Here is a 27,880-nt window from a genome sequence, read left to right on the forward strand (position 1 = left end):
GAAGTTTCGTGCTCATCGTGCACAAAGTAATTGGTTATTCCCAGGGGGACTAGAACAAAGGAGAAATACAACACGAATGTGGCAGATCTCAGCCACTGACGCGGTGCCGCTCGCTTGCAGCGCGGCTGTGACAGCTTCGTGCTGCGGGTCACAAACGCTGGGCTGGGGGGCCTGATAAAAAACAAGCCAAACACAGCCACGGGTGTGGAACCAGAAACGAAACGGTTGAGACTGTGAACCACAGCTTTCAGACAGCCGGCTGGTGCTGCAACACCTCTCACCAGCGCGGCTCAGTCAGAATTCTTGCCTACGGCACCTTCGGGCGCAGCTGTGCTCTCTACCAAACACCATTTAGCTATTTACCAAATAAAAATACGTAACAAATATATTATTTATGTGATCATAGACCCAATGTACTTTGAAACACATCATCACCGGTTCCCCGGACCCCTGAGCGCTGCCGGGTGCAGTACCCTGCCCACCCCCGGGAGCCGTGGGGCCGGTCTCCGCATCGCAGGGCCAAGAAGGTGCCGCTCTTTCTGTGCTATCTCTAAACCCGGCGCCCAGCACTGACTCCCCAGTCCTCCCCTGTAGCTCCAGAGACGGCAGTGAGGGGCACAGGCGGGATTCCGCGGGACCGGGAGCTCCTGCCAAGTGATCCCTGCGAGGCTCTGGGAAAGGGTCGGTGGGGATGGGGCAGTGACCGAGACCCTCCGCATCGCCAGCGCCGGGGGTCCCAGTTTTGCACAGCCCTGGCCGTGATCCGGCTCCGAGCGCACAGAGACGGAAATCCCCGGCGAGAGGAGGCGTGGAGAGAGAAAGGAGAACGGCCCACGGCGGGCAGCTGCCGGCTTGGCTTAGCTCTGCTCAGCTCTGCTCAGCTCAGCTCCGCACGATGGATCCGCGAGGGTGAGTAGTGACCCCGGACCGCGGAAAAAAGGGACCTGCCGCCCCCCTCATTCATCGCTGGGGCACGGGGGGAACTCTCCGGCTGACTCCGGGACAGGGATGCGCATTCCCCTTTTAGGGAAACCCGAGCTTCGCTGCTGCAGCGGGCAGGGAAAGCGCTGGCGCGGGTGGGCTGCTTGACTGGAATCAGGGGCGAGGGGAACACTCCTGATCCCTGGGCAGCGGTTGCGACGATAAAGGCTCCCGGAGGCAGCTCCCGGAGGCAGCTCCCGGAGGCAGCTCCCGTCCGCCGGCGGGTCCCGCAGCGCTCCCGGTTCTCGGAGCCGCGGGACCGGAGCCGAGGGGATGAGGATGTTCCCAGAACCTCCTCCCCCCGTCAGCCGGGCTGGACCCCCTTGTCTCTCCGCTTTCGAGGGCTACAGGCAATTAACGGGCATTTTATGGAGATTTTTAGCCGAAAGTGAACTATGGGAGATGACTCAGCTGAGTTTTTATGGCCCAGGTTGGCGTTTCTTTAGGGCAAGTGTTAGAAAAGCTCCGCAGGTAACTTATTTGGGGCACCTGCTGATGCGAGAAGAGCCGTGTCGCTACAAGGGTAGGGGGTAAAGTGGATCTCAAGGGGGTAAAGTGGATCTCAAATGGTTGTTGTAACTGAAAGCATCGGGACATCTTTTGCCTGGCAGGGTTGTGCCAGAGCAGCAACCTTCCATGGCTCTAAGATGAGCAGTGATGGAAAAAATGCTGATAGGAAGAATGATCTCATCAAATAAGAATGTATGAAAAGGGAACTGCAACTTTCTCCTGTTTCATGTGGCATTTTAAAAAAAAAAAATTGCAGAAGAGGGAAGGTGTGGGAAAGACTTGAGAAAGGAAAAAATAATTAAAGTTAAAATATCTTTTAAAAATCAGAGAAAACCTGAGAAACTTACTGGAGCTCACTGCTAGTGTGGGGGACACAGGAGCTGGGTGTACATAGAGGACAAAACAAAGGTTTTGCTGCAGGCAAGAGCATTTCTCCCTTTTTCCAATAGAAGCTGGGAATTAATGCTATTCCAGAGGAACACGGTGGGTTGACACTGCCCCCACACAACCACAGCTGCAACCTCCTCCAAGTAAGAGGATGAGATCTGTCCAATCTTGGCTGTGCATCATTATCAAAATAAGAAATCAGGATCTGCTTTGTGTACATACATACATTTGAGAATCGGTTCTGGCTGACTATTTGAATGTTTGTTGGCATTAGCAAAAGCCTACCATGGGAAATTCCCTAAGGAGTCCCTTAAAGATAAGTCAGTTACTTTTTGTATTTCATTCAAATGAGTTGCTATATCCATAATTTCCATTTGGGTGGGGATTGATAAAACAAACACAGGATTAAGAAAGATTAAAGACTACATTAAACTGAGGTTATCAAGACAGATCTCTAGAAGCCTGGCACAAAAGTGATGACTCCTGCACTGTATAAAAATACAACAGGAATACAATACAAAGCCATGTGCAAAAGCCACCAAAAGTCACTGACAGAGACAGAGCAGAGCAGAGCTGCCTCTCTGGAATGTTTAGGTACGATTACTTAGGAGAGTTCCTTTAAGCCTGATGGCAGATTCACTAAAATAAGTAATAGAGCAGAAATGTTCTACACTGCTCATCCACTTAAGCATTTGAAACCTCATCTATGAAACCGTTTCAAAGGACACAGAAAAGAAAAATTAAGTGTTTCCTTCATATAAAAGAAATACAGTTCATAGTGCTTCTCCCCAAAACTTTCTCCATCTCAGTCTCTGGAGATGGGGCTTCAAGTGGAGGTAGATTTTGTGTCAGGAACGTTCTGTGCTTTCTCCATAGGAAGCCAAGTATGTTTGGAGGGATTATAACTTTGGGGGAGGCAGGTGGGAATTAGAGACACTCCTCCACAGCAGAGGAGCCCCAAGCTGTGCCCGGGGATGCTGGTAGGAGTAAAGCTGGGCAGAAGTGATGCTGGGAAGTGGAATATGAATTCCTATGCTTGGCTGGACGAAGGAGCAGAAGCTGTGGGGAAAGGGCAGAAAGCTTGGAAGAGAGAGAGAAGGGATGTTGTAAAGCATAGCTGATGGGGAAAAGCAAGGTGAGAAATGGCTGCTGGGGGAGTGAGCTTAGGGCTTGGAGGGAGGAGGGTCAGGGCTGGGAGGGAAGGTAGTGAGCGATCTGGGTGGCAGATCCAGGAGCTCGATCCTGGCTGGACATGGACTGCTGGAGGGAGCTCTACCCATTGCCCCCAACCCTTGGCTCAGTGTTGGACCTGGCTGAGGGTTGAGAAGAACTGAGGAAGGGAGCTGTACCCAAGTAGTGTGGCCTCACAGTCCTGCTTGCTTGCAAGAGTGAGCTGGGCAAACCAGCAATGAGTCAGTGCTCGTGTCCCTCTACCCATCAGCTCAGCTTTGCAATCTTATTGTACCTGGGGCAATATCAAGGTGGGCAACTGCAGCCAGAAAAGTCTCTATGCAAAACCTTTCCAGCATTCCAAAACCTTTCTTTTCCCTTCCCACAGCACTCTGGAGGAAGGAGAGAGCAATGTGTAACTAGGCATGGTGGTGAAAGGCTACTTTAAAGTAACTCCTAAGAAAGTGCTGCGCATTTATCTTCCTTAAAGCCCTGTGGGATGACAGTTAAGTCCCTTGGACTTTGTAGACAGGTTAAACTGGGTTTTCCTATAGCATCTATCTCCTATAACACTCTGGGGTAACTCTTGCATAGATTTGTCCCTCCTGAGTAATCAAACACACCAAATTCTTTCCAGCAAAACCTTTGCACTCCACTCCAGTGCTCTCCACTATCAGCATGTTTCCTGTTTACACATTTTTACTGAGTGCACAAACTGGTGGGCAATGTGGTCAGTTGCTCTTTGACCTTTACCCAGACAAAACCATAACTCCCTGAGTTTCAGCAAAAGTATGAAAAACCTGGTTTTCAACCTGGGCATCCACTGTCCTTCCCAGTGATCCAGACAGCCTCCAGGGCCTGTTTGTCCATCTTTGTCCCATTTGTCAATCCAGTTTGTTTTTCACAAAAGAGACAGGCACAATACCAGCTTCATGCCCCCTGCTCTGATTCCAATATTAGTGCATTTTGCTGCTATTCATGGCCTTGGCCACCTACCCACAGTTATGAACAGAAGTTTTGCAGCTGTCAAAAATGCAAATACTTAATGGGGCATTACACAGTAGCAGTACCTAATTTACCTACTTCTGCCACTGTACTAAAACAATCAATATTGGGTTTATTGCTTATTTAAACAAGAGAGACTCTAAAGTCAATCATGTAACGCTCTTGTTTGCTTTTATTTTTAGTTATGGATTTCTGTTACTGCTCCTACATCTCCTGAGAGCTGGTAAGTGCAGAACACTTCAGTTAAAAACTAAGCTTCCCTCCCTTTATTGTGTTTATTATGTTTGGCCAAATACACAAAGCAGTTGTAAAATGCACAATATAATCATCTGCCTGTTTTCAGCAAGATACTTCAAAATTCCTCAGTGTGAAATGTTTCTCTGACATGCATCAGGGAAAGAAGGAACAATCAATTTTTATCAGTTTCACTGCAGAGAACAGCAAGGGACCTCATGGATGCTCTTGCTCAGATTGCTTTGCTTGCTTCAGAGATATCCCTGCTATCTTTGTCAACAAAAGGCCTTCGAAGTGGACTAATAAGGGCTGTTGATAAGCAGATCTAATGTGCCTGGATACTCATGACTAGAATTATACATCACAGTGTCCAGCAGCAAATAGTAGTAAGTCTTTTACTACAGTTCCAAAATATCCCTTGCAAAACGAAGGTAGGGTTAAGCGACATCACCTGGTGATATTTAAGTGTTTTTAGAGCTGTCTCTCCTCAGTTTCTGCTTAATCATTGAGAAGGACCTCAAAAAAATCATCAAGGAAACTCCCTGGCCCCAACATCAAGACAAACTGTACCAGCTTCAGTCTCAGTAGATGCCAGCTGGCCTCTTCTTGCAGAACACCAGTGGTGGAGGTTACCTCATCTTCCCTGGGTGCCACTTCTCCTGCTATTGAAGGGGGTTTCCCGAAGTCTGAGCCACAGCACCTGTGTTGCAGTTCAAGCCTGTAACTTCTTGTCTGACTCCTTGAAGGATAAGGGCCTGGAAAACATCCCACCTTCCTCCCTGCAATCTGCTTCATTGGTGTTTTAAAGCCAGGGTGCCCAACTCAGAGGTGTAAATGAGCTATTTCTGAGTTCAGTGCACCCTCACAAACAGAGGTCCCCCTTTAATATCGATGCCCCCCTCCCACCTCACCATGCCCTGTTTCCGCATTTCCAAACCTTCAGTCCTATCATCTTTCTTTCCCAAATCATCCACCCACATAATCCCTTCCCCCAGATGTAATCTCTCCCATTCAACCCCATGCCTGACCCCCTCTCACCCCCTGCCTGACCCTTACAACACATACACTGCTTTGGTGTCAGCAACCAGTTGCACCGAGGAGGTTTTGGCTGCTGGGGTGAAGAAATAGTGCGTCCTCAGCAGGGAAGCTGTGGGCAGAGCTGCCCTGGCCCTCTTGGTGTCACTGTGCTTTCTACATCACTTGTCAGTCAGGTCACACCTCCCCCTTGCTCACCGGGAGGAGAGGCTGCCTTTCTCCAGTCTGGAAGGCAGGAAAAGCGTTCTGAAAGCCAAATACATTCTGAAAGCCACGTACCTCACGTGACCCTTAAGTTTTAAATGTGTAATAGATGTGTCACTGGAGGCATCTGGCCAGGCTGTTTTGCCATCTGTATGTGTTTATTGAGAGGGTGTCACCGATAGTAGCAATTAAATGTGATTTCTATGGCATTCCTGCTTTCAGAAACACTGCTTTTAGTCCCCTTCTTAATTTTTTGGGTCTCAAAATAATGGTAGCACTTTTTTTCTCATCAGTGTTTCCCTTTCTCGTGATTTACCTCGTGTCACTTGGAATTTTTCTTAATTAAAAAAAACCTCCAAGTGATTATTAAAGCATTAGGGCTTGAATACATGTCTGCAGTCAGTGGGCAAAGTGCAACATGTGGGTATCCATGGGGCTGGGAACACTTAAGACTGGTTGGTCCTCAGAGAAATGGTCCCTTTGGACAATATACAGAAAAATGGATGTGGAGAGAATTAGCCCCTGGCAAGTCATGTGATAGGAATGACTGTGAAGTGAGCACACACACACCTGTTATAAATACTAATACTGGAGTCTGTATGTGGTAGAATGTACTTGAAAATAATGACCCTTTTTCCACATAACCTCCCTTATTTCTCTCTCTCTTTTGATCCTGCAGTTATTGCACTAGAGAAGAAGAACATCATCAGTAAACTCGGAGACAACGCTACACTAAGTTGCATTTATGACAAAAGAGACTTGCAATTAAAAAATCTACGGGTATATTGGCAAATCGCCGATCAAGTGAAGTGTTCAGTTGTGCATGCACTGGTCTCTGGTCAAGACAACTACAGCAATCAGTGTATTCACTTTAAAAACAGGACTCAGTTATTCTGGGACAGGTTGGAAAATGGTGATTTTTCTCTACTACTACTGAATGTCAGCCAGAGTGATAAACATACATACAAATGTATAGTACAGGAGAAAAAAGAATTTCCCAAAGTGGTTCACCAGGCAGAAGTGGTTCTCAGTTTAGCAGGTAAGAACTTGTGGCACACATATTTGCCCAAATTCTCATTTCAGTTTTTCAAATTCATACTACTTCTATATTATATTTAAGCACACCCTTGGAAACATACTTCAGCCCTTTGCTGAAATGATGTGTGCTTAACTTAAATATTACAGACAGGGAATCTAAACCTGGGAGAATACCTGTAACAACTGTTTACCCAGTGTGTGTTTCTTTTCCTCTTGTTTTTCATTAATATTAAGACTCTTGCATATGACTGGGTGACAGCAGCTTAAGAAGTTGCTTTCTTCCTCTGGGTTTGGCTTTAGCTTTCTGCCCTTCCAGTAATTCTCTCAGCTCTCTGGGCTGAGAGAACCTGCAGGTGTTTCCCTTTCAAGTTATGAAGGCCATGTGAAACCCAGAAGTTCTGCTTCAGAGCCCACATCAGAATTTTGTCTTCTCAATATGTTTCAAAGTATCAGCGGCTGTTTCTTCTTCTCTTGCTCTCCAGCTAGTTACAGCCAACCAATACTCAGTGGACCAATAAGAAACAGTACTGGAGAGGAGGTGACTTTCAGCTGCAGGTCTGGCAATGGATACCCAAAGCCCAATGTTTACTGGATAAATAAAATGAACAACAGTCTCCTGAACGCATCAACGCTGGAGATCATCTCCCACGCCGACGGCACCTACAGCGTTTTCAGCACCCTGACGGTGAAAGCCACTTCCAACATGCAAATAGAGTGCTCCATAGAAAATGAAATGCTGCAGGAAAATCTATCAGCCAATTGTAAGTCCCTTCACGCTGCTTCATGTTTTCTAGATAGCAGGAACATCAACCCACGGTGCATCTCTGTCCGTAGATACACACTAACAAGGCCTATGTGTTAATTCAGTAGTTCCAAGAGGTGCTGAGAAGAGCTCAGGTTTTGTTTCAAGCTAATTATGCCTAGCCATGCATTTTATGTTTACTTCTTTCACACTGAAGTGAATACCCCATAAAGTGTATGATGACAACAGCTCCTAGGAGCTCTTGCACACCGGGCAGTCACTGTGCTTTACTCTTTGGTTCCTCGGGAACATGCTGACTTGGGGAATTAAGTTATTTTTCAAGGGCCACCATACAGCAGATCCATGATTTCTGACCGCCTACCCAACTGCTTTGCAGCTCTCATATTTACTTTTTACTCTGCCTAGTTTCAAAGTTCAGTTTTCAGTCTCCAAAACTCATTTCATTACAGTGCACTAAGTAGACCTGCAGAAATGTGGGTAATGTTAGCTGAATAGAACAATACACCTAATAGCACAAGTATAATATGCTATTTATTGCTGATGTGAGTGATCAATAGTAAAAGCAAGTATTTAGCACTCAACTCTTCACAAAATCAGAAAGCTATTAAAAAGGAAAAAAAAAAAGAAAACTATAAAGTTAGAGCTATAGTACCACTGCTGGAGGTCATTATTTCAAACAAAACTGTGTAGAGAAGCTGTATGGAGTGGGAAGGCTTACCTGGAGGTGGCTCTTTGATCTCCCTGCAATTCCTGGTCCTACCTCCAGCTACCTCTTTCTCTCACAGGTTTCTGCACTCTGGTGCAAGGAGGTTGGACTGTTTGCATAACTGTAGCTGGATACCCACAGCTTGTGTACCTGAACACTCCAAGGAATCACATACTCTGGACTTAACAACATGGATCCCACAAACATAGGCAAACTACATAAACTATTTCCAGGAACAAAAACTGTGCACACGAGCAAAAGTTGCACAGTAGATTTTTTAAATGATAATATACCATGCTGTCATCCCAAATTAAAGGAAAACTGAGTAACCTTGTCATTAGTTTCCTAATGGCATTCTGTCATATTGTCTTCTGGGGGAAAAGACCTTCATATTACTAGTTTCTGTTTGTTTTTAAAAGCACATGACACTTGAAATAGTTAAGGGATGCGATTTAAAACCTTCAGTTTGCAGCAGTAGGTGAAGATTCTCCATTAATTTCAGGGAAACAGGTTTTCACTCACTTTTCTGAATACATTGAGATTTACATTATAGATTCTGTATAGATTTATTTTTAACTGAGTCTAAGTACAAGCCCAAACATAAAGTCTCTCAAGGCTGGCAGGAAAGAACAAAAAAGAAGAAAGAAGGATGGATGCAGTGTGATGAAAGGGAAGAGTAAACTGGTATTGTATTATTAGACATTATTAGCTGGAGGTGTGCCTTGCTCAGGAGAAATCAGCAGTATCACAGTGATACAAATACCACAAATATTTAATCCCTCAGAATTTTTTTATATATGTATAATTTGGTGAATTATTTGCCTGGTATGAAATGTGAACATTTACACCTTATTACATCCCCTTTCTATTTTATTCTAGACACGGAGCAGAAGCAAAGCAATGGTTCTAGCACAGAAAACCTAGGAAAAAAAGGAAGACTTGCTCAAGCAGCTGGCATCATTTGCATTGTCATTCTGATAGGCGTTCTAGCTGTTTTAATCTGCTGGCTGTGGAGACGGAGGTCCTCCCATCTGGTGTCCTATACAGGTAATGAGACACTTCATTTGCACGACCAAATGTCTTAAGAATTCTTTTTCACTTACAAATATACTTCATGTTATCCATTGTGTCAGTGGTAGGTACGACTAAGCTGCCTGCACACAGGGAAATGCACGCTGCAGGAAACTGTGCTGTTTTCAAAAACCTGTGGTGCCCTGGGGACGACACATAGCATCCCAGGGCATGTTATTCTTTATGGTTTTCTGCTTTTGTGCCTGAGCCTCACAGGAGTTAGCTGCTGGATGTGAGAGTAACTCAGACTTTGTGCCTGTTCAGGCCATAGTTTGTCAGCTGTGATCCCTGCAGGCTGTTTCTGGACAGATGGAGGGGATACTCCTCCATGGAATAGAGCTGGGTTCAGTAGCTTGCTCTGCTTAGCACAGTCTGAAGCAGAAATCAGAGCATAATTCAATCCTGAGAGCTTTAGGGTCACTGGCTGGAAAATTAAGGGTCAGGATCCCACCAGGATCAAGCGGATTTCTACAGAAATACAGCTTGTCTCACTGTCACACGTGTACTCTTGTGTTGCTGCATGACATCAATGCTTGGCCTAACAGAACAAAAGGGAGCTCTAAAAGAGGTCTTGTGAACCAGACTGAGTCTGCCAAGCTATCTGAGTACTTGCTGTTAGCTACTTTGCAGCTGTACAGGAGCTAACACCTGAAAAAAGGGAGCAGGGACAACCAGACTTTTCATGGACAAGGACAATCCTTGTTTTCAATCCATACCCTCTTCCTTCATGCTAGCAAGCCTGGGTGCCTCAGAAAAGAGCAGGAGAAAGCAGGGTAGTGATCTTGTCCAGCATCTGCAGCAGCTGTTCTAGAAGTTGCGTCCTTCTCTCGGAAACAACCCAAGGGAGGTGCAGGACTCTGTCCCAAGACATGGAGCAGGGCTATTACCTCATTATTTTATTATCCAAATCTGTCCTTCCTGAAATAGTAACCTATATTGTAAGACAATGGAGTAAGGACTGCATTTTGCTCTTCAAAGAGCAGTTAGCACATTGAACCCTCAGCATTGGTGGATGTTGATTAATATTAATCTCATTTGGATAAACACTATAGTTATCTACCCTACATGCTTAAACCTGTGAATTTGTTTCAACAGATGTCCCACCAAATGAATACAGAGAAGGACCCAACCGTAAGTATTAAAAATATATTACTGTATTTGTCTCAAGAGTGACTTAACTTCAAAGCTTTAGTACTCAAGTTTAGCACAAAGCCTTTAGATTAGACTTGCTGGATGTTATAACTCAAGCATGTAAAGTAGGAGCCCTGCTTCTTCTGTCAGCCCTTTCCTCAAGGTCTGTAAGTGTTGACAAAGGCAGCCTGAGAGTCTTAGTTCCCAAAAATTCCTTCAACAGTTCAGGCCAAAGGACATGACAAATCAACAGGGAACATGGAGCATACAGGCTGAAGCCACCCTTCCTTCTTGTTCTACGACTGTGCCAAAGCTTCATTGCCACAAACTTGGAAAATCTATCTTAAACACTAATTTTCAAGTCTGGACAACACTGACTATTTATCACTTCATATCACTGCAGTGCATATCACCAGCTGGTTGTTCCCTGCCTTTTTAGGCACAACATCCTAGAAGGTCTTGAACTGGGATACAGGAATATAATTTTCTTTATGTCTATGAACCTGAGCCTTTATACACCCAACTAAAATAAAATACTAAGCACTCTCCTAGAAAAAAATTGCGCAGTTCAGACCTTCAACATGTTCATAGTTTTTATAAGCAATAATGCAATATTGCAGGCCAGCTGGTTTACAAATTCATTTACCACTTATAGTGGGAGAAAAATAAAAATAGGGCAAAAAATGAAGATAGATTTGGAAAACAAATTCAGAACAGGGGATTTTGAGAGTATAGAGAGGTTGAAATATCTGCCTTTGGTAGTTTCTACTTGAGCAAATGACTGTTGCCTGTGTCTCTGCAGAACAGGCAGAAAATACTATGATTCCACCAAAGCTGTAATAGTTAAAGCATAGTTTGCTGTAGCAGATGCTGTGAATGTACCCAATTCATAGTATCAAGTAGAAGCAATATAACCCCATAAATTAAAAAACTTTCTCAGGAACTTCTTTTGTGGTCATGGAAACTGGGTTAATGGTCAGTTATTTTCCAGACCACAGCCTGATCCCCAACATTTGCTTTTACTAAACAGTGAAAGGCATTGCACTGTTTCCAGCAGAGCATAATGTAGAGAGGAGGATGGATTTTCTCCTTAAAATAGAGTTTCTCGTTTTGTTCCCGTGGACTACATTAACATACATTAACATAACACAAACAGTTCATTTAAGGTCAACTTCCTTTACAGACTGACTTATAGAAGGCCCTACTTATACAAGGGCCTTGACTTTGCTCATAAATAGAAAAATCTCTGTGACGTAAGTAAGAGTAAATATTTGTCTTATTTTGAAGGCTGCTGTAGCACGATTTGTTCATTAAGAACAAAGCAAAGACACTTGCCTTCCAGACACTACCTTTTCCTTGGCATGTCTCTGCACCATTTGTGGAAGAGGAGGTGGGACAGCAGCTTTGGTGGCTCACTGCAATCAGCTGTCCCACCATCTTCTGGGCATCCTAATTTAAGGGCAACTTGGACCAATACCAGAGAAATGAGAATGATCTAGGGACGTGATGGAAGATTGGTTATGTTTGTTTAGGCTGATTAAGGACACGATAAACAAACCTCTTCAGAGTGTCCTTAGAGAGGATGGGACAAGTTATTTATTGTGCTAACCCAGCTGACACAGCACTTAAGGTCCAACAGATTTAAACAAAGGAGACTTAAGCTGGATTTTAGGAAGAAATGTGTAATGGTAGTTGAGCACTGAGATGGAGAGTTTGTCCAGGCTGTCAAGCCTCCATCTCTCCCAAGTTGTTGCTATTCTGTTTCTTTTTTTTTTTTTTTTTTAACAAAAGAGAAAACTAGTATCTGTCAGAAATTATTTAGTAATATAGCTGGTACTACCCTGGGGAAAAAAGATAGCTCTTGGAGAAACTCCAGCCTAATTCAGTCATCATTTCATATTTTCAAGCAGGTTGTGTGTGGTAGATGGGGAACAAGGCACTGTGGAGGTGCACCCAGGGGGATGCTCTGCCATGTATTTTGCTTTTCAATACTGAGGGAAATGTGCTTCTGGTGGTTTCACTTTATGAAGAAGGTCAGATTGCTTCATGGGCAGTGGGAATCCCAAATACTGCAAATCAAAAAGAGATTACTGAAGCTAGCTTTTCTGTTAAAAGGGGGGAAAAAAAGGGTTGGAAACTGTGAGGAAGGCAGGTTGTAAAGAAGAGTAATTCCATCCTGGTGGGGTTAATCTCTCCAGACACCTATTATAGAGTGGGGTAGAGTGCTCTGGAACAATTCTGAACTGGTCCCTGGAGGGATCCCCTCACTTCCTTAGAAGAGCCTCGGGAAGCCGTTTTCCCTTGACCACAGACAGAATTTGTGCTTCTCATTCTCTGAAACCCAAGGTGACACTGGTATCCCCTCACAAGGGAGGGGGATGTTAGCAGGAGTGCCCTTTTTTGCATTTGCAGAGAGAGGCACTTCCAGGTTGTGGAACAAGGACAGAAGGCCCCCAGTTTCTTGGGTACCCGGGCAGAGACAGGGCTTCACCCCAGCCAGTTCTCTCTCAGCAGCATGAATACCTCTTTTCCATAGCTTTGTTCCACTGACTACACAGAAAAAACAATGCTTATTTTGTGGAGAGTTTTTTTTCTATTTTTTTTTTTTTCTGAAAAGAAATTGTTCTGTTTTTACAGTGCCTGCCTAAATGGAAAGTCTGCCAACAATTTGGGCAGCTGGAGATGTGTCAAGAGAAGCATCACTCCCTGTCTCAATGGCACCACTGTTTGTAATACAAGTGACAGATTTCTGCCAAGAGAGATGGCAAAAAAAAAAAACCAAACCAAAACAAAACAAAACAAGCTTCTCCAACACAAGAGACAGGAAAATCTGCTGGATTTTCATTTCAGCCACTGACTGTGTCCACACAGCAGTTGTGTGACCACTCCAGTTAACCACTTGGGACAGTCCTCTGTGACTGTCAGTGATTTGAGTACCTGCACTGAGGAATGCAGTAAGCCTGGGAATCAACTGCTCTGTGCCAGAGCACTGGAAATTGGTGACTGTCCAGTCTCTCATCATCATCTTTGAGGATTTTGCTGGGAGCAGAAGCAGCCACCTTTCAGGAGCATGGGAAGTTCCTGCTGTGTCACCTCACCTGATGACTACTGGATGCAAAGAAAGGCAGCTAAAATAAAGAAATAAAACCAAAGGACTCTGCAAAGTGAGAATTGTAACTAACCCTTTCCATGTTTCTCTGCCTACAATACGTTCTTTTCATTGTCTGGTTTCACCAGCTGCATATTATTGTGTACAGAACTAGGCAGAACGCTTTGACCCAGGCCTCCAAAACTGATGGGATTAAGCACTGAATGTTTTAACGTAAGAGTGCCTTCTTTAAATGCACTTGATAGCAACATTTTGTTTTTTACCAAATATTCCACCAAAAAGGGGATTTCCACTTTTTACAGGAGTCAGAGCATACTGTGTGAAAGAACAGGCTGTGGAATTCTGACCAATTAAAAATAGTGCTTTATGTTATGTTAATGTTGGGTTACCTGGACTTACCCTTTTTGGGGTGAAACAAAAACCACGGTCAAGTTCTGCTTGATTCAACGGAATCTTTATTTAAGCACACTCCTGTGGCTTCAGATCCTCCTTTCAGGGAGGATTTTAAACTGAAGTTTTTAAACTGTTCCTCTGCTTGTGTCTCATCCCTCCACCTACCCAACAAAACAAAAAACAAAAAAAAAAACAAACAAAAAAAAAAAAAACCCAAAAAAAACCAGAACAAAACAAAACAAAACAAAAGTGCTGTCAGGCTGTTGTCCATGAATGTCCAGAAAGCCAAGAACTGCAGTTTCCTTGTGCCAGTGCATGTGCCTTGCTGTTTCAGCCCCCAAGAGAAACTGGCTGCAGCAAACTTTGCTGATGGTATGAGGTTTTGAAGGAGGAGGAATCTATATTAGCTCACTTGCCCAGGTGGGACAGTTTCATCACAGGGGGATGGAGATTACAATTTTAGACTGAGTTCTGGAAATACTCAGCTTCCCTTGCACTGGTTACTAGACAAAAATTGTACCATTTTTGTGAATAAGTCACAGCCTTGTTTGCCCTTGTTCTGTGTGTGGGAGGCACTCTGGTGTCAACTGCGAGCTGGGACATTGATTTTTCATATCAAGATCAGCTGTCAAGTCCCAGCCAAGTAAAAATTTTGTTGTCCTGTTCTCCCATCACATAGAACCAGAATCATTAGGCAATAGTGCAGCAGTTAGCTTTTGTCGAAGCAATACCCCCAAGGAGGCTCCAAGCTGGATAGCTGTGCTTCTCTCACATCCATGAGAGGTGTTAGATATTTTCTGAGTCCAGATCTAGTCTTCAGTGAACCATAAAGGAAATTGCTTGAAGAAAGCTTGCAGGCACCTTAAAAATGTGAATAACACCTGTGCATATGTGCAGGGTAACCATTTCCTAGTGGTTCAGTAAGAAGTCCTGTGGACCTTTCCTTGCTATCTGTCACATGAAGTTGTTTTGTGCAGTCTCTTTGGTGCTGCTCTAACTGACAGAAGCCTTTTTCCTAAACAGTTTTCCAACTTTTATAACTTTTATATGCTACAACTGCAAGAAGCTGTAACGGTTCAGAGATGTAAGAAATGACCAAGCAGTCACTCCACAATATGTTGTTAAACTGATCTAGACTGCTTGGATTTTCTTACCTCTGTGCTACTTCATGGATACATCTAAATGCAAAAGCCTGTTCTTGCAAAATCTGTGCTTTCAATTAGTTTGGGGTTCCAGCTATTTTTAGAGGGTCCCAGTTGTTTGTTACCATTCAAAGGACGTAGGAGTTTTGTAATAACAGAGTTTTTGTCTTCACGTGCCACGTTTATATTTTAAATAAAATCCATTCATTCTTCTGGGTGTTTGACTAAATCTACCAGCACGCACACACGAGTCACTCCAAACCCCTGCCCCCAATCCAAGTGGCAGTTTTGCTTTCAGCCACATCCCTCAGGGCATACGAGTGCTCCTTCCCAAAGCCCTCAGATGAGGAGATACCAACACAACACAGACTTGACCACCTTTGCTTTTTTCGTCTCATGCAACAAAATACCTTGAGCAAACTCAGTGAAAGCCATGCAGTAGCCTGAAGGCAGCACTAAGCCCAGGCTGATACATCCATTTCTCACCCAAATTTACAACCCCAAGCAGAGCAGAGGTACGACACTCCCACATCCAGAACTGAAACCAGCTCATTGCACTGTCCCAGTTCAGTGTTGCACTTGAGCACCAGCATCCCTCTGTTTGTCTTCATTAAAGGTAGCAGCTCACAGGGACTACATATCCCAAGCAACTTGAACATGTGCACAGGAAAGCAACACTTGATGCAGGTTTGGAGCAAGACTCTAAGAAATGGACTTACTTTCACAGAAAAGTGAAAGACAGTTATTGTGGCATGGCTGGTAAACCACAAGTGGAAAGCCCCAAGAGAAAACATGTGTAGCTACTTAGTGATCTGAATCCGTCTGTCCTGTAGTCAAATTAATTTTTTAAATCTTTTTACCTGTGAGAGCTGAAATATCTCTTTTGCTCAAAAAAGCACACCCTTTTCCCTCTTCAACAGCCCTGACTCCAGACACTTTTCTCGGTAGCCCTTGTGCCATGCCAAAGAAACTCTATTAGTTGCTTTTCCAACTTGCAAAGTGAATCTTTCTCATATTTGTAGCAAACATACACAAAAGTTCACATTTCCCCATAAGTGTAATCTCTCTAACATCTCTTTTTTTCCAGAAGAAGAGAAACTGCTCTAAGGAATAATTGAGTACAGCCCAACTCCACAGGGAGAGAACCCCCATAACCCCTATAGATTTTGGTTAGGCTCTGGGACTTTTCCTCTCAATGTGTGGTGGGCATTAGGACCTTCACCACGTTCATTAGATGATGTGGAATGCAATCATTGTAATATGGTCACCATTTGAGGATTATTATGGAGCTCCTGGAGCAAGTCCAGAACAGGGCTACAAAGATGATTAGGGAACTGGAGCACCTCATTTACAAGGAAAGGCTGTTCAACCTCAAGAAAAGATGACTGAGAGGGGACTCCATCAATATATACAAGTATTGGAAAGGAAGGTGTCAGAGGATGGATCCAGGCTCTGCTTGGTTGTTCCAAGCAATAGGACAAGAGGCAACAGGCAGAAACTGATGCACATGAACTTAAGGAAGAACTTCTGTTCAGTGAGAGTGACTGAGCACTGGAACAGATTGCCCAGAGAGGTTGTGGAGATCTCTTCCCTGAAGATATTCAAAAGCCATCTGGACACAATCCTGAGTAATGTGCTCCTGGGAACCCTGCATGAGCAGGGAGGTTGGACTAGATGACTTCCAATGGTCCCTTCCAAACTTACCCACTCTGTGGTTATAGAAGGTACCTCACATGTTCTTTGAGGTGATCTCTGCATCTGGCATTCCAGGGAATTACAGGCCACACACACCAGTGGCTTCTGTGTCATCCATCATTCAAGACACACTTAGGTGACAACAGGTCAGTTTGTACAGTTACCTTCCAACACAAGAAAAACACTTCAAACACTTCATGTCTTATCAGCACCACTAACAAGCATAAGCACTGTATCCAAACCAATGCCCCATGATGCAAAATGCAAGTCCTTGGCAACTATTAATCACAAACTCTTTGTTTGTAGTTGTTAGGAAAGAGCCTGTTTCCCATTTCAGTTTGGCACAGAAAATTGCTGTGTAGAGACAGATACTCATGTATCACAAGAGACTTAAGCTGACCCTCCAACTTGCCTGAAACAGGTCCCAAGAGTTTAGTAATAAATTAGCGATTTATTTTCCTGTGATTCCAAGAAGTACTGCTTAGAATGATTTTATAATTGAAAAGCTTGGACACAGAAGTCATGCCCAGAGTCACACAAGGCTGTAGCTGACTTGGTGCTTGCACTCACATCTCCAGCACGCAGAAGCCTTCTTTCACTTGATGGACTGGAAAGTCCAGTCCTTTGCAGCATTCACCCCAGTAGGTATCATAAGTCAACAGAAGCTGTTTGAATAGGATTACATTGCACAAAAAAAAAAAGTCCACCCTTAAAAAAAAAAAAAAAAAAAAAAGAGAAAAAAGATATCTCTCAGTTCCGACCAGGAATCTTTTAAGAATCTGTCAGTAAGAAGCAACACTAACACAGTTACTACGTGGACAGAGAGGGACTGCTAACATTTCCTTCTTAATTTCTTCTGCCAGATCTGTGCTGTCACATGTCATCCCTCTTAGGAGGCTGAGAGTGCAGTTTCGAAACAAGATCAAATTCGCTTGCAGAAACAACTTTTACACAGCATCGTGCTGGACTAGAAGCAATTCTGTTCCTCTCAATTCATCTCTTTATCAGTCAGACTTACCACAGTTGTGTTACCTAACTTGTGAAATACATCACTCCTGTAGTTATCGTAACTAAAAATAGGTCAAGGGATAAACGTGCAACTGTGTCTGAACTGTAGCTGTTTTTATAAAACTAGGTAAACACAAAATATCTTTATCACCTCATTGGGAGTCTTATTAACCAGTTTAGATTAAACTGAGTTTGATCAAACTCTGTGTCAGCAAATTACCAGAAGTCTTATCACAAACCTGGTCTTTCAAAGCCCTTTCTTTGGTTTTCTATACCTATGTTCATGCTTTTATCTGGCTCTATCTGCAGCACAGAGGGTTGCTCTCTTATTAAAGATATATTACTGAATTATGTCATCAATACCATGAGAAAAATCGAGCCCTGTGTGGGTTCCTGACCTACTGAACAAGGCAAGAGGGCTGGCCAGATAATGACTGCCCTTTCCACGAAAATTTATTGACTGTTTCTACACAGGGTGAGGCAGGGACGCAGCACCCCAGGGATGTCTCCTGCACTCCTGCCACCAGCTGACACGAAGAGAGTGCCCAGGAACTGAAGAAGATGAGGAAGTGCCTTTGGAGACAGGCAAACGTCCAGAGATCCCTGTCCAGGGTGAGCTGCGGTGCCAGGTCTCTGCTCAGAAGGTGGGGACCCCATCAGGAATCCTGGCACACCAGGGCACAGCTCAGCTCTGAGGAGTAAAAGTGCCTCTGAGCAGGCAAAAAGTAAAAAAATAAACAAACACTGAATTTTACACAACTGCCCTGTTTAGCTTCAGATTATTTCTTTATTTATTTAAAGTTGAATTTTTTGTGATGACCATGAAGCAGACAGCTGCCTGCCATGGTATTTCTCATGGAACAATTTGAACCAGCTGAGAGTGGGAACAAGAAAGAAAAGAAAACAAATTTAATATCTTTTAATCTGCTCCAGCCCAGTGACATTTGCCAGTCCTGAGTAGATGAAGCTCTGTGGGGGAATTTTTTTTTTTAAATTATTATTTGAAGTAGCTCTTAAGTAGAGCTGCCACTAACAAACATATGCTCTGGTATATGCACCAGGCATGCACACAGTGAGCCAGTGCCTTTCATTAACATTTTTGGCAACATGGCAACTGCTGACCAGCTTTATACAATGTGTCTTAGCTTCATTTTTTAGCAATTCCTACTGCACTACAACATATCTGGACAGAAAATTATTTCTAAACAAACAAAGTCAAACAACAGCTCCCAGAAACAGAAAACTTGGCAAAAGAAATCCACCAACTTCTGTAGCTGCATTTATTGCATCAATAGACCTTTAAGCCTCAGGAAGCAGTAGTATATAATCCACATGTCAAAGACCTCTGCTAGTACTTTGTACTATGCCAGTTTTTGCATTAAAAGGGGTTTTAATGTTCCCAGGTCACAGGTGCTCAAGCTTGAGCACCTCACAGCTAGGAGCAGTCCCAGGCACAGAGGTGTGCCCCTGCCTGCATATTTTTCAGAAGTTTTGGGGTGGGGTTGAAGGCAGGGAAAGAAAGCAATTGTTTAGTTTAGTCTCCAGGCAATGCTGCTCCAAACAGCCAGGAGGAAACCACTGAACTGAAGCCAGGTAAGAAGTTGGCTGTGAAGCTGGAAAGGGACCCTAACCCCCTCCTGTGTAGGTCTGGCTTTACAGCCCAGCTCTCTTATACAGCTCTCACTACATGTTTGACAAAGCATGCTGTAATCTCAACCACTGCACTCCCAGCTGATGGGATAGAGCACCCAGCCTGGCAATACTTAGTTGTATAACATATCTCTGGTAGCTGGAAATTCCGTGCAAACAATGAGCACAATTGCAGAGGTGAGCACAGTGCAGCAGCACACAGAAGTGTATTTGAGCAGAGATAACGTGCAATGGAGCAGTGTGCCAAAGCAGGTCAACTTTTGCAAGGAGATAAGAAAGCACGTGGCTCCCACAAAAACCTTGTCTGAGTGGGAGGACTGTCACAGACTGGATGCAAATGTTGCTGCTTTCATTCAGACTATTTACTTTTCGGGGAGGCAAGGCTGATATTCTCCCCACACCCCAGCATGTCAAAGTTCATTTCACTGTTTACTGCCAAGACAGCAGAGACTTTTTTTGCCCTCTTGAATTGCTGCTCCCTGCAGGTTGGAGAAATACCAACAACTTAATCATGCCTGCCTGAACTTTCACACTGGAAAAACTTGTGCCTCCTCTCATGAAATTGAGGTAAAAATCAGTACTTTATTTCCAAGATGACAGTCAAGGAAATATCTGAAGGCCTACTGCTATATGCTTCCCTGGTAACAAAGTGCCTGGTCTCTCTGCGTGTCACATCCACAGAGCAGGTGTTGAGCTGTGAGGGCCTTTGGACACTCACAGCAGAGCAAATGTTGCTGAACTAAAGACTTTTCCCACTATTAGACCAATTTCTGATAGATTAGGGGTAAAGGACTGCAGACAGCACCTGCAGAACTGGCACTTGAATTACTGATAATATTTACAGAATATAACCCTTCAGAGACAAAAAAACCTCTACAAAATACAGCAAGAGTGGCTGGATCTGCAGTACTGTATTCAAAGCTCAAATTTCATCAAATTGGAAAGAGGAATTCCTTTGCCCCTGGGACTGGAGCACCCTGCAGAGGAGGGGAGTACTCCCACCATGGCCAAGGCTGCCGTGAGCTAAACCAGGATGTTTTGCCTCAATGCATGTAATGGTTCAGTCAGCCCTGGAAGACATCTCTCCTTTAGAGAAGATGTGAACCAAGCTGTCCCAGTGACCAAAAGAAAAAAATACCTGCATGCCTTGAGAAAAGCATTAAGCTTCACTTAGCCCTGCCTTGCACAGGGGAACCAAGGCTCGAGGACACTCAAGCCACTTTGGCTGTCAGCAGTTGTGTAAGACAAGGTTGGGCTTGCAGACTTAGATCAAGAGGGCAGAAAATGGATTTAGAAGAAGAGCTGACTGTTTTTGGAAAGCAACCTAATACATGAACCCCAGGAATGCCCCAGGCAGCTCCTCTTCCATGGCAGAGACAGTGGCAAACAGAACACGTGCACTTTAGCCACCCAAAAATGACGACTAGAGGAAGAGTGTCTCTCATGGAGGGTTGTGGCCTTGGGTGCAATAGTTTCATTGGTCATATTTAGAATGAATGCATTAGGCTTGACAAAACTCACACAAGGTACCACAGGGAATAGTTGGTGATGCATAAACCAAGCTGTAGGGGGTTTTTTGCTCTTGGATTTCATGCTGTCCCTGCTGTGCCTAAATGAACGAACCACTCCCATAATTAGCATTAGCCTGACAAGTTGCATCACCGAAGGACTGCAGATGACATTGTTGTGACTCTGCTGGACCTCCAAAGTACATTTCTGTGATTGGAGGCACAGGGTGGGCATTCAGCACTTGGCTTTTATAATTCATTTTATAACTCATACTATTATAGTAGCAAATAAGCTGGTTGGAACGTTAAGTACCTTTCAGAAGGTAGGTGTGCTCCCCATGCATTTCTAGGCAAAGTGGAGCCCTCCCTACCACTACTGAACCAGGCCCAAGCACAAGACCAAACTCTCCCCCACCAGCTCAGTTTTCCACCACAAGCAGACTTGTAAGCCCTGTTTTGACCAGCCCAGGGTAGGACCAGATACCAGCAGCTGTAATGGAGGAAAGAAACAAAAAGTGGTTGAGAAAGAGACAGATATCATAAACTTTCACTCTTTGAGATATGCCAGAGTCTAGGACAGAGAGATGAAATGCAACCAAATGCTTTATCACTGAATTGCTCAAAGGGTTGGAGAGATGAGGCAGCACCAGGAAAGCTGGTAAGGCCCATATGCAACTGAGTCAAGCCCGTGGTGACATTTTGGTCACCACGATGATCTGCCAAGCACTAACCAGGGTCCCCTTGCTGCAGCAAGGGCAGACCTTCCCTCCCAGCCTCACTCAGACCCTGCCCTGCTCAGCCAACCAGGCAGGCCAGCCCGTGTCATTCTGTCTAGTTTGGAGAAAAGGAGGCTGAGGGGTGACTTTGTGTCTCCTACAGCATCCACCTGACAGAGTTCATAGAGCACCTGGGCAACACTCTTAGTCATTTGGCTAAGGTTTAGGTAGCTCTGCAAGGAGCAGGATGCTTATGGGTCCCTTCCAACTCAAGATATTTTATGATTCTGGGGGAGGTTCAGATTTCACACAAGGAAGCATTTCTTTACCAAGAGCGTGGTCAAACACTGGAACAGGTTCCTTAGAGAGGTGCTTAATGCCCAAAGTCTGTCAGTGTGCAAGAGGCATTTGGACAGTGCCCTTAACAACGTGCTGTAACTTTTGGTCAGCCCTGAAGTGGTCAGGCAGTTGGACTAGATAATCCTTGTAAGGTTCCTTCCAACTGTAACAGTCTACCCTGTGTCTCACTCATGTTGGGAGGAAAGCACAGACACATGGAGCGACTTAGGCTTTCAAAGCCTCCCAGTGCTTGCTGCTATTCCCTAGGAAAGCCCAGAAGCCTCGTGGCAAATACAGTCATGAACTCCTTTACAGAAAAAGTGTGAATCCTCCCTCCTGAGTGTCTGAGATCCTGAGCCCTCAGGCAACCACCCACTGCAGGGTATTGCGAAAAAAGGGGGAAAAGCGACTGTGGAGAGAAACAAACAGCTAATGGATCAGCCTGAGAGATTATCATTCAAGGGATCAGACTGACAAAAGCAGGAAAAGTCAGTTTCACTCTCATTCCTTTCTCACAGTCAAGCTGAACTTTTGTTCCCATTTCTGCTGGCATATTCAGGTCATTAGGCCTCAGCCTGATGTGCCTTCCTTGCCAAGTATCTCCTATTGCCAGAACCTAAAAGAACATTTCTTGGACAGGAATGCAGCTGACTGTTGATTCTTCCTTTGCAAATGAATTTACTGCTTCAATTTCTGCTACCCTAGTAGCACCATGAAAGGACCTTCCCAGTTGCTCAAGTGTCTCAAAAGCCAGCATGAGCACTCATTATTTCTTCATATCTTTGCATCCCCCTCATCCTGGAATAAGAGTCCTAACCACATAACATGTTAGCTCAAATATGTGGACATGAGTGAAACCAGCCACAACCAGGAGTGCTTCCCACGGGCTGGACAGCCTCAGTCTACAGCCAAATCCAAAATGATAAATAAAGTACACAGACCTCAGGTACTCACCAGCATGATGTAAATACTCTTTGTTTTCACCTGAATTGAAGAATGACGAAGGTTCAGCAAAATAGAGGATGGGTATGGTAAACTATAGCTACTGCTGGTCTGTACTGCCTAATTCAAAAACCCTTGCTGCCTTCTGCTGTGAATGACAAACAAAGTTAAGTTTGCACTTTCCTTCTGAAGTGAGGCTGGTTAGGACTGTAGGTATTATTTGGTTCATCTGATAACAAAAGGGGAGCAAGGCAAAGAGAAAAACTCACACTTATTAATAATCCCAGGTAAGGTCATCACTATTAATAACTTATGATGAGTAACAGTCAGAAAAGCAAGACTCGGTTTCTTGGAGTATTCTGCCAGCAGGTTTAGAAGCCATTTTGACTAGAAACACAAACAGAGGTGAAAAATTACAACTAAAAGAGGAACACTGTAAGGTCGCAATATGCTAACATAGCACCAAAGGAAAATACATAGGTCCCTTTTCCAGTCTGCAGCAGTACTTAGTGGAATGCAAGTTTATAATTCAGATACTGAAGATTAAACTATATAAACCCTTCATTCTTCTATCAATTTACTTCTATGTGATGAAAACATTCTGGCTTTAGTCTGGAATGCATATGATTCATGGTATTTAAATTAGCAGATGTGTAGACAACTGCCTAGGGAGTTGTATTGAGTGGGAAAGGAGATTGTATCTTGCTTCTGTTGGAAGCCTTTTAGCAAATATGCAGGATACAGCAAATGGAGGGGAGAAAGCACATTTATACAACCTAAAAGCATCATCGTGAAGGTACTGAATATTTGGATGTCTCCAAACTGAAGTGAGGAGCCTCAGGGACTGAAAAACAACTATTGGGCAATAGTCTTTAGTACATGAATTGCCTTAAGGATTTCACGTCTCAGCAAAGTTTTGTTCTGTGTTTCATTCATCCTAACAAGTAAGAAGCTGACCAAAAAAAAAAACCAACAAAACAAAACAAAAACAAAACCACCAAGATACCTGCAAAACTCAAGCACTAAAAGGAAGCATGCAGAGGGTGTAGCAAGGGTAGGTAACATGGAAGCAATCAAGAGACACTCTCTGAGCATGCAGAAAACACAGTTAAGAAAGCCAAAATCCACCTGGAATTTAATCCATTCAGGGATTTCAAAGACAACAAGACTTCTGTGCATACATAGGAGACAAAAGGAAGGGAAGGCTAGGGAAAATGTGGGCCTGCTGCTGAAGGAGACAGGGGACCTGGTCACACAGGACATGGAAAAGGCTGAGATATTGAATGCCTTCTTTACCTCAGACTTTTCTAGGAAGACTGGCTTTGAAGAATCACAGGTCCCAGAGACCAGGAGAAAGGTTCAAGAGAGTAAGACATGCCCTTGGTGGTAGTGGAACAGGTTTACTTAAGTAAACTGAACATGTCTAAGTCCACAGGCCTTGATGGGGTGCACTCACGAGTGCTGAGGGAGCTGGCAGATATCATTGTGAGGCCACTCTTGATAATCTTTGATTAATCATGACAACTCTGAGAAGTGCCAGAGAACTACAGGAGAACAAATGTCACTCCTGACTTCAAGAGCAAGAAGGAAGATCCAGGGAGCTACAGGGCCACTCGGCTTCATCCTGATCCCTGGGGAAAGCAATAGAGGAGCTGATTTTGGGATCCATTTTCAGGCATGTGAGGGACAAGAAAGTCATAAGGAGTAGTCATCATGGCTTCATCAATTAATGTGTGACAAACCTGATAAACTTCTATGATAAAATGATTGGACTGGTAGTCAAGGGGGGAGTAGCAGACACTGTCTTCCATAATGGTCCTCGTAGAAAAGCTGAATGAAGTATGGGCTGGATGAGCAGAGTGAGGTGGATTAAAAAATGGCTCAACAGCTTGATCCAGAGAGCAGTGATCAGTAACCTAACCTAGCTAGAGGCCAGTAATTATCACTGTATCCCAGGAATCAGTACTGGGTCCAGTTCTGTTGAAAGTCTTCATTGATGATCTGGATGATGGGGCAAATTTGCTGATAACACCAAACTGGCAGGAGTGACTGATATACCAGAGGGTCGTAATGCCATCCAGAGGGATCACAACAGGGTGGAAAAATGGGCTGACAGGAATCTCATGAATGTCAACAAGGAGAAGTGCAAAGTCCTGCACTTTGGAGAAAAAAAAACCCCACATACATGGTAGGGGCCACCCAGCTTGAAAGCAACTTTGCAGCAAGTACCCTGGAGGTGTGCTGGTGGGCAACAAGTTCAACATGAGTCAGTGTTGTCCTTGTGGCAAAGAAGGTTAATGTTATCTTGGGCTGTATTAGGCAAAATATTGCCTGAAGGTTGAGGGAGGTGATCCTTCCCCCTCTCTTCAGCACTGATGAGACCACTCTTGGAGATCTGGATCCAATTCTGGGCTCCCTCATAGAAAAGAAATATGAATTTGTCAGAGAAAGTGCAATGAAAGGCCACAAAGGTGATGAAGAGACAGGAGCATGTCTGCTGTGAGGAAAGGCTGAGCGAGCTGGGGCTGTTCTGCCTGGAGAAGAGAAGGTTCAGGTGGGATCTCATCAATGTATGTAAATACCTGAAGGGAGGGTGCTAAGAGGACAGGACCAGAGGAAATGAGTACACACGCAGGAGGCTGTCTGAAGATCAAGCAAGTAACCCAGCTTGAGCAGGGGAGCTGGCCCAGACCACTTCCAGACGTCCCTTCCAACCTCAACCACTCTGTGATACTGGGAACCTTGTGACTGGATTTTGAAAGAACACAGGCAAAGTGTATAGCCATAACAAAAGTCTCCTTCAGGTCACTCAACCCATGCTGAATTTAATAGGAGTTCCTTGGAAAAACAGAAAGGGTGAGAAGAAAAAAAAGTCTTTTCAGTGTTTTCTTTTTTTTTTTTTCTGTCAAGATAAACAATTATAAGGCAACATTGCACTGCTGCCAGGTCCTCATTTCGTTTCATGTTTAACTACACTCAGTGTAGCACAGGGGAACACTAAGCAATCACAGCATCTCACTTCTGTCACATGAGCAATAAGGAGACTGAGGAAAAAAATCCCCAACTAAAACCAACTCCAAAACAAAACACAACCACACGCCTTGTACATATTGGTGTGGTTTGTCCTGGTGAGCAGTCATCACAGATCAGCACGATTTCCATGTCTTTATCACTGAGAATCAAATTGAGTAATAACTGTATGGCCATGTCCTCCAGGCCCACAACCTTTACTCCAGAGCATTAGATGACCAGAGGTGTCTGACTCCTGTATTTCTTTACACTGAGAGGTTTTGAAAGAATGCATTAGTAATCTGCTACCTCCTCTTACAAGATGGGAGTAGAGCAATAACGTGAGAAAGGGATGGAAGGGAAGACACAGAGGTTATTTAGGTACAAAGCTGGAGAACAGCAGCTTTTCCATTCTCATGATTTTTTCGCTAGATGGTATTTAATCACCATGCCAATGCACTCCAAAGACCAAACACAAGAAAAACTTGGAATATTTAGAGACCTAGGACTTTAAAGGTAGGTACTGGAAAAAGGCTGTTCAAATCACTGGACACTGAGAAATTACCTCAACTGATGGTTTAAATTCAGACTGGGCTACGTAGCATCTCAGGCTTGTTCAAAGCACATAAAGAAGGAATTAGCATATGAAGCATTAAGGATACACCTTTACATTCTCGAACTTTGTTATGGAGGGATTTTCTTTTACTTGGAGCAGGGCAGAGCATCTCTGAGTCAGATTGCAACAGTTCTGTTTAACTTGTACAATACTTCTGCTATTGTGAGGAAGTTCTCAGAGTAGGGTTAGGAGTAGGATCTTTTGGAAGAGTAGCTTTCAGAAGAGCATGGGGGAAAAACCCATCAATACTTCTTTCTCATTACATTAGTACAGCCATAGGCATTTTTGGTCCTTCATCAGGAATTATAGTCTTGGAAGCCTTCCACTTTTGTGCTTCAGTGCTAGACAAAAAAACAACTTCTGCAAACTCAGAATTATTTTCCTCTACTCTATCTTACCACTCATCTGATGTGAGTTGCATCAGGCATTCAAAGCTTTCCGAAGTGAAGTGTCCCAGGAAATATTCAGGATCATCACTGTCACAGGAGAGAATGAGGAATTCCATTACAATATCCTTTGAGTGAGAAACTGTATTGCTGAAATTCTACCATGAAGCTGACTGATTTATCAAGTGTTACCTTTTAAACCATTAAATTGGAGTGTGGGTGGTTCTGTTTGTTTTCTATCACAGTGAAACATGATTTTCTAGACTTTCTTCAATTATCTAACTATTAACGAACTTCTAGTTTAATACAAAAAGAAATAAAAAAAAAAGAAAAAATCAGACATTCCGAAGTTTAAGCAATTTTTTGTATAAGTGTTCCATACTAATATTTAAATTCATCCAGTATGATTAACTAGCTCTCTGCTTCACCCAAGAAGAGGACTTAAAAGGAATGAGAACAGTGGTTATAATATTATTCTTTCATTTTATTAATTAACATTATTTAATACTTTCCAATAATAATTTATTTTAAATCAGTGGGTATGCCTTTTATGGCATGTGTATATAATGTAAAGTTCAACACTAACAGTGCATTAAGAAGTGTGTGTTTGCACTTATAAAGCAAACAAAGGGAGATGACAGAAGCATTCAATTCAATGCAAGAGAGACTACCCAAATAAGGGTAGTTTAAATAGAAGAAAAGAATATATTTTAGAATATATAGAAGAATAGAATATATTTTTCTGCAAGTTCTGAATTGTGCAATTATGCAACTCTGTGCAAAAAAAAAATAAAAGAAAAAATCAATGAAGCAATGCCCTTCCTTGCAAATGCCCATAGAAAGAAAAACTTAAATTTCTTTACAAAATGCCATAGCAGAACATGCCAGGCACCCACATCCAAGTCCACATCTCACTGAGATGCAAGAGCTCTCTAGGGGAGAAAAAGAAAGGCTTCTACCATGGCTGGCTGGAAGTGTAAGGGGTAAACACTGCTCAGTACCTGCACATCAAAAGCAGAGAGCCAGGGAAGCAGCAGTGCTTGACTGCAGAGCAAATAAAAGAAGCAGAGCTTTTTTGACACTGTAGAGTTTGCAAAGGTAAGCTTTGAAACTGCAAGTGGTAGACTGTGTT

At 43.6% G+C, this 27,880-nt stretch overlaps 1 protein-coding gene across 2 annotated transcripts; it reads left to right on the forward strand.

Annotated features, from left to right (window-relative positions):
- The first annotated feature begins 550 nt into the window (after positions 1-550).
- On the forward strand, positions 551-15,092 carry ICOSLG (inducible T cell costimulator ligand). 2 transcript variants are annotated; one of them, XM_064646951.1, is made up of 7 exons: positions 551-909; positions 4,236-4,276; positions 6,206-6,565; positions 7,047-7,325; positions 8,913-9,080; positions 10,200-10,235; positions 12,873-15,092. In XM_064646951.1, the coding sequence occupies exons 1-7, from the start codon at positions 896-898 to the stop codon at positions 12,881-12,883; spliced, it is 909 nt and encodes a 302-aa protein (XP_064503021.1). In that variant the 5' UTR covers positions 551-895; the 3' UTR covers positions 12,884-15,092. The 2 variants fall into 2 exon arrangements, with proteins under 2 accessions (XP_064503021.1, XP_064503020.1); XM_064646950.1 differs by lacking the exons at positions 551-909; positions 4,236-4,276 and having other exon boundaries at positions 5,548-6,565.
- Positions 15,093-27,880: the final 12,788 nt, after the last annotated feature.

Source organism: Pseudopipra pipra, chromosome 2 (assembly GCF_036250125.1).
Source record: "Pseudopipra pipra isolate bDixPip1 chromosome 2, bDixPip1.hap1, whole genome shotgun sequence".
In the NCBI taxonomy this organism is placed as follows: domain Eukaryota; kingdom Metazoa; phylum Chordata; class Aves; order Passeriformes; family Pipridae; genus Pseudopipra; species Pseudopipra pipra.

Excerpts from the sequence above, each read along its gene's own strand:
- ICOSLG (XM_064646950.1), top strand. The coding sequence starts at position 6,136 with ATGTACTTGAAAATAATGACCCTTTTTCCACATAACCTCCCTTATTTC. Across the intron at positions 7,326-8,912 it reads GGAAAATCTATCAGCCAATT|ACACGGAGCAGAAGCAAAGC; the intron begins GTAAGTCCCTTC and ends ATTTTATTCTAG. Across the intron at positions 9,081-10,199 it reads CCATCTGGTGTCCTATACAG|ATGTCCCACCAAATGAATAC; the intron begins GTAATGAGACAC and ends TTGTTTCAACAG.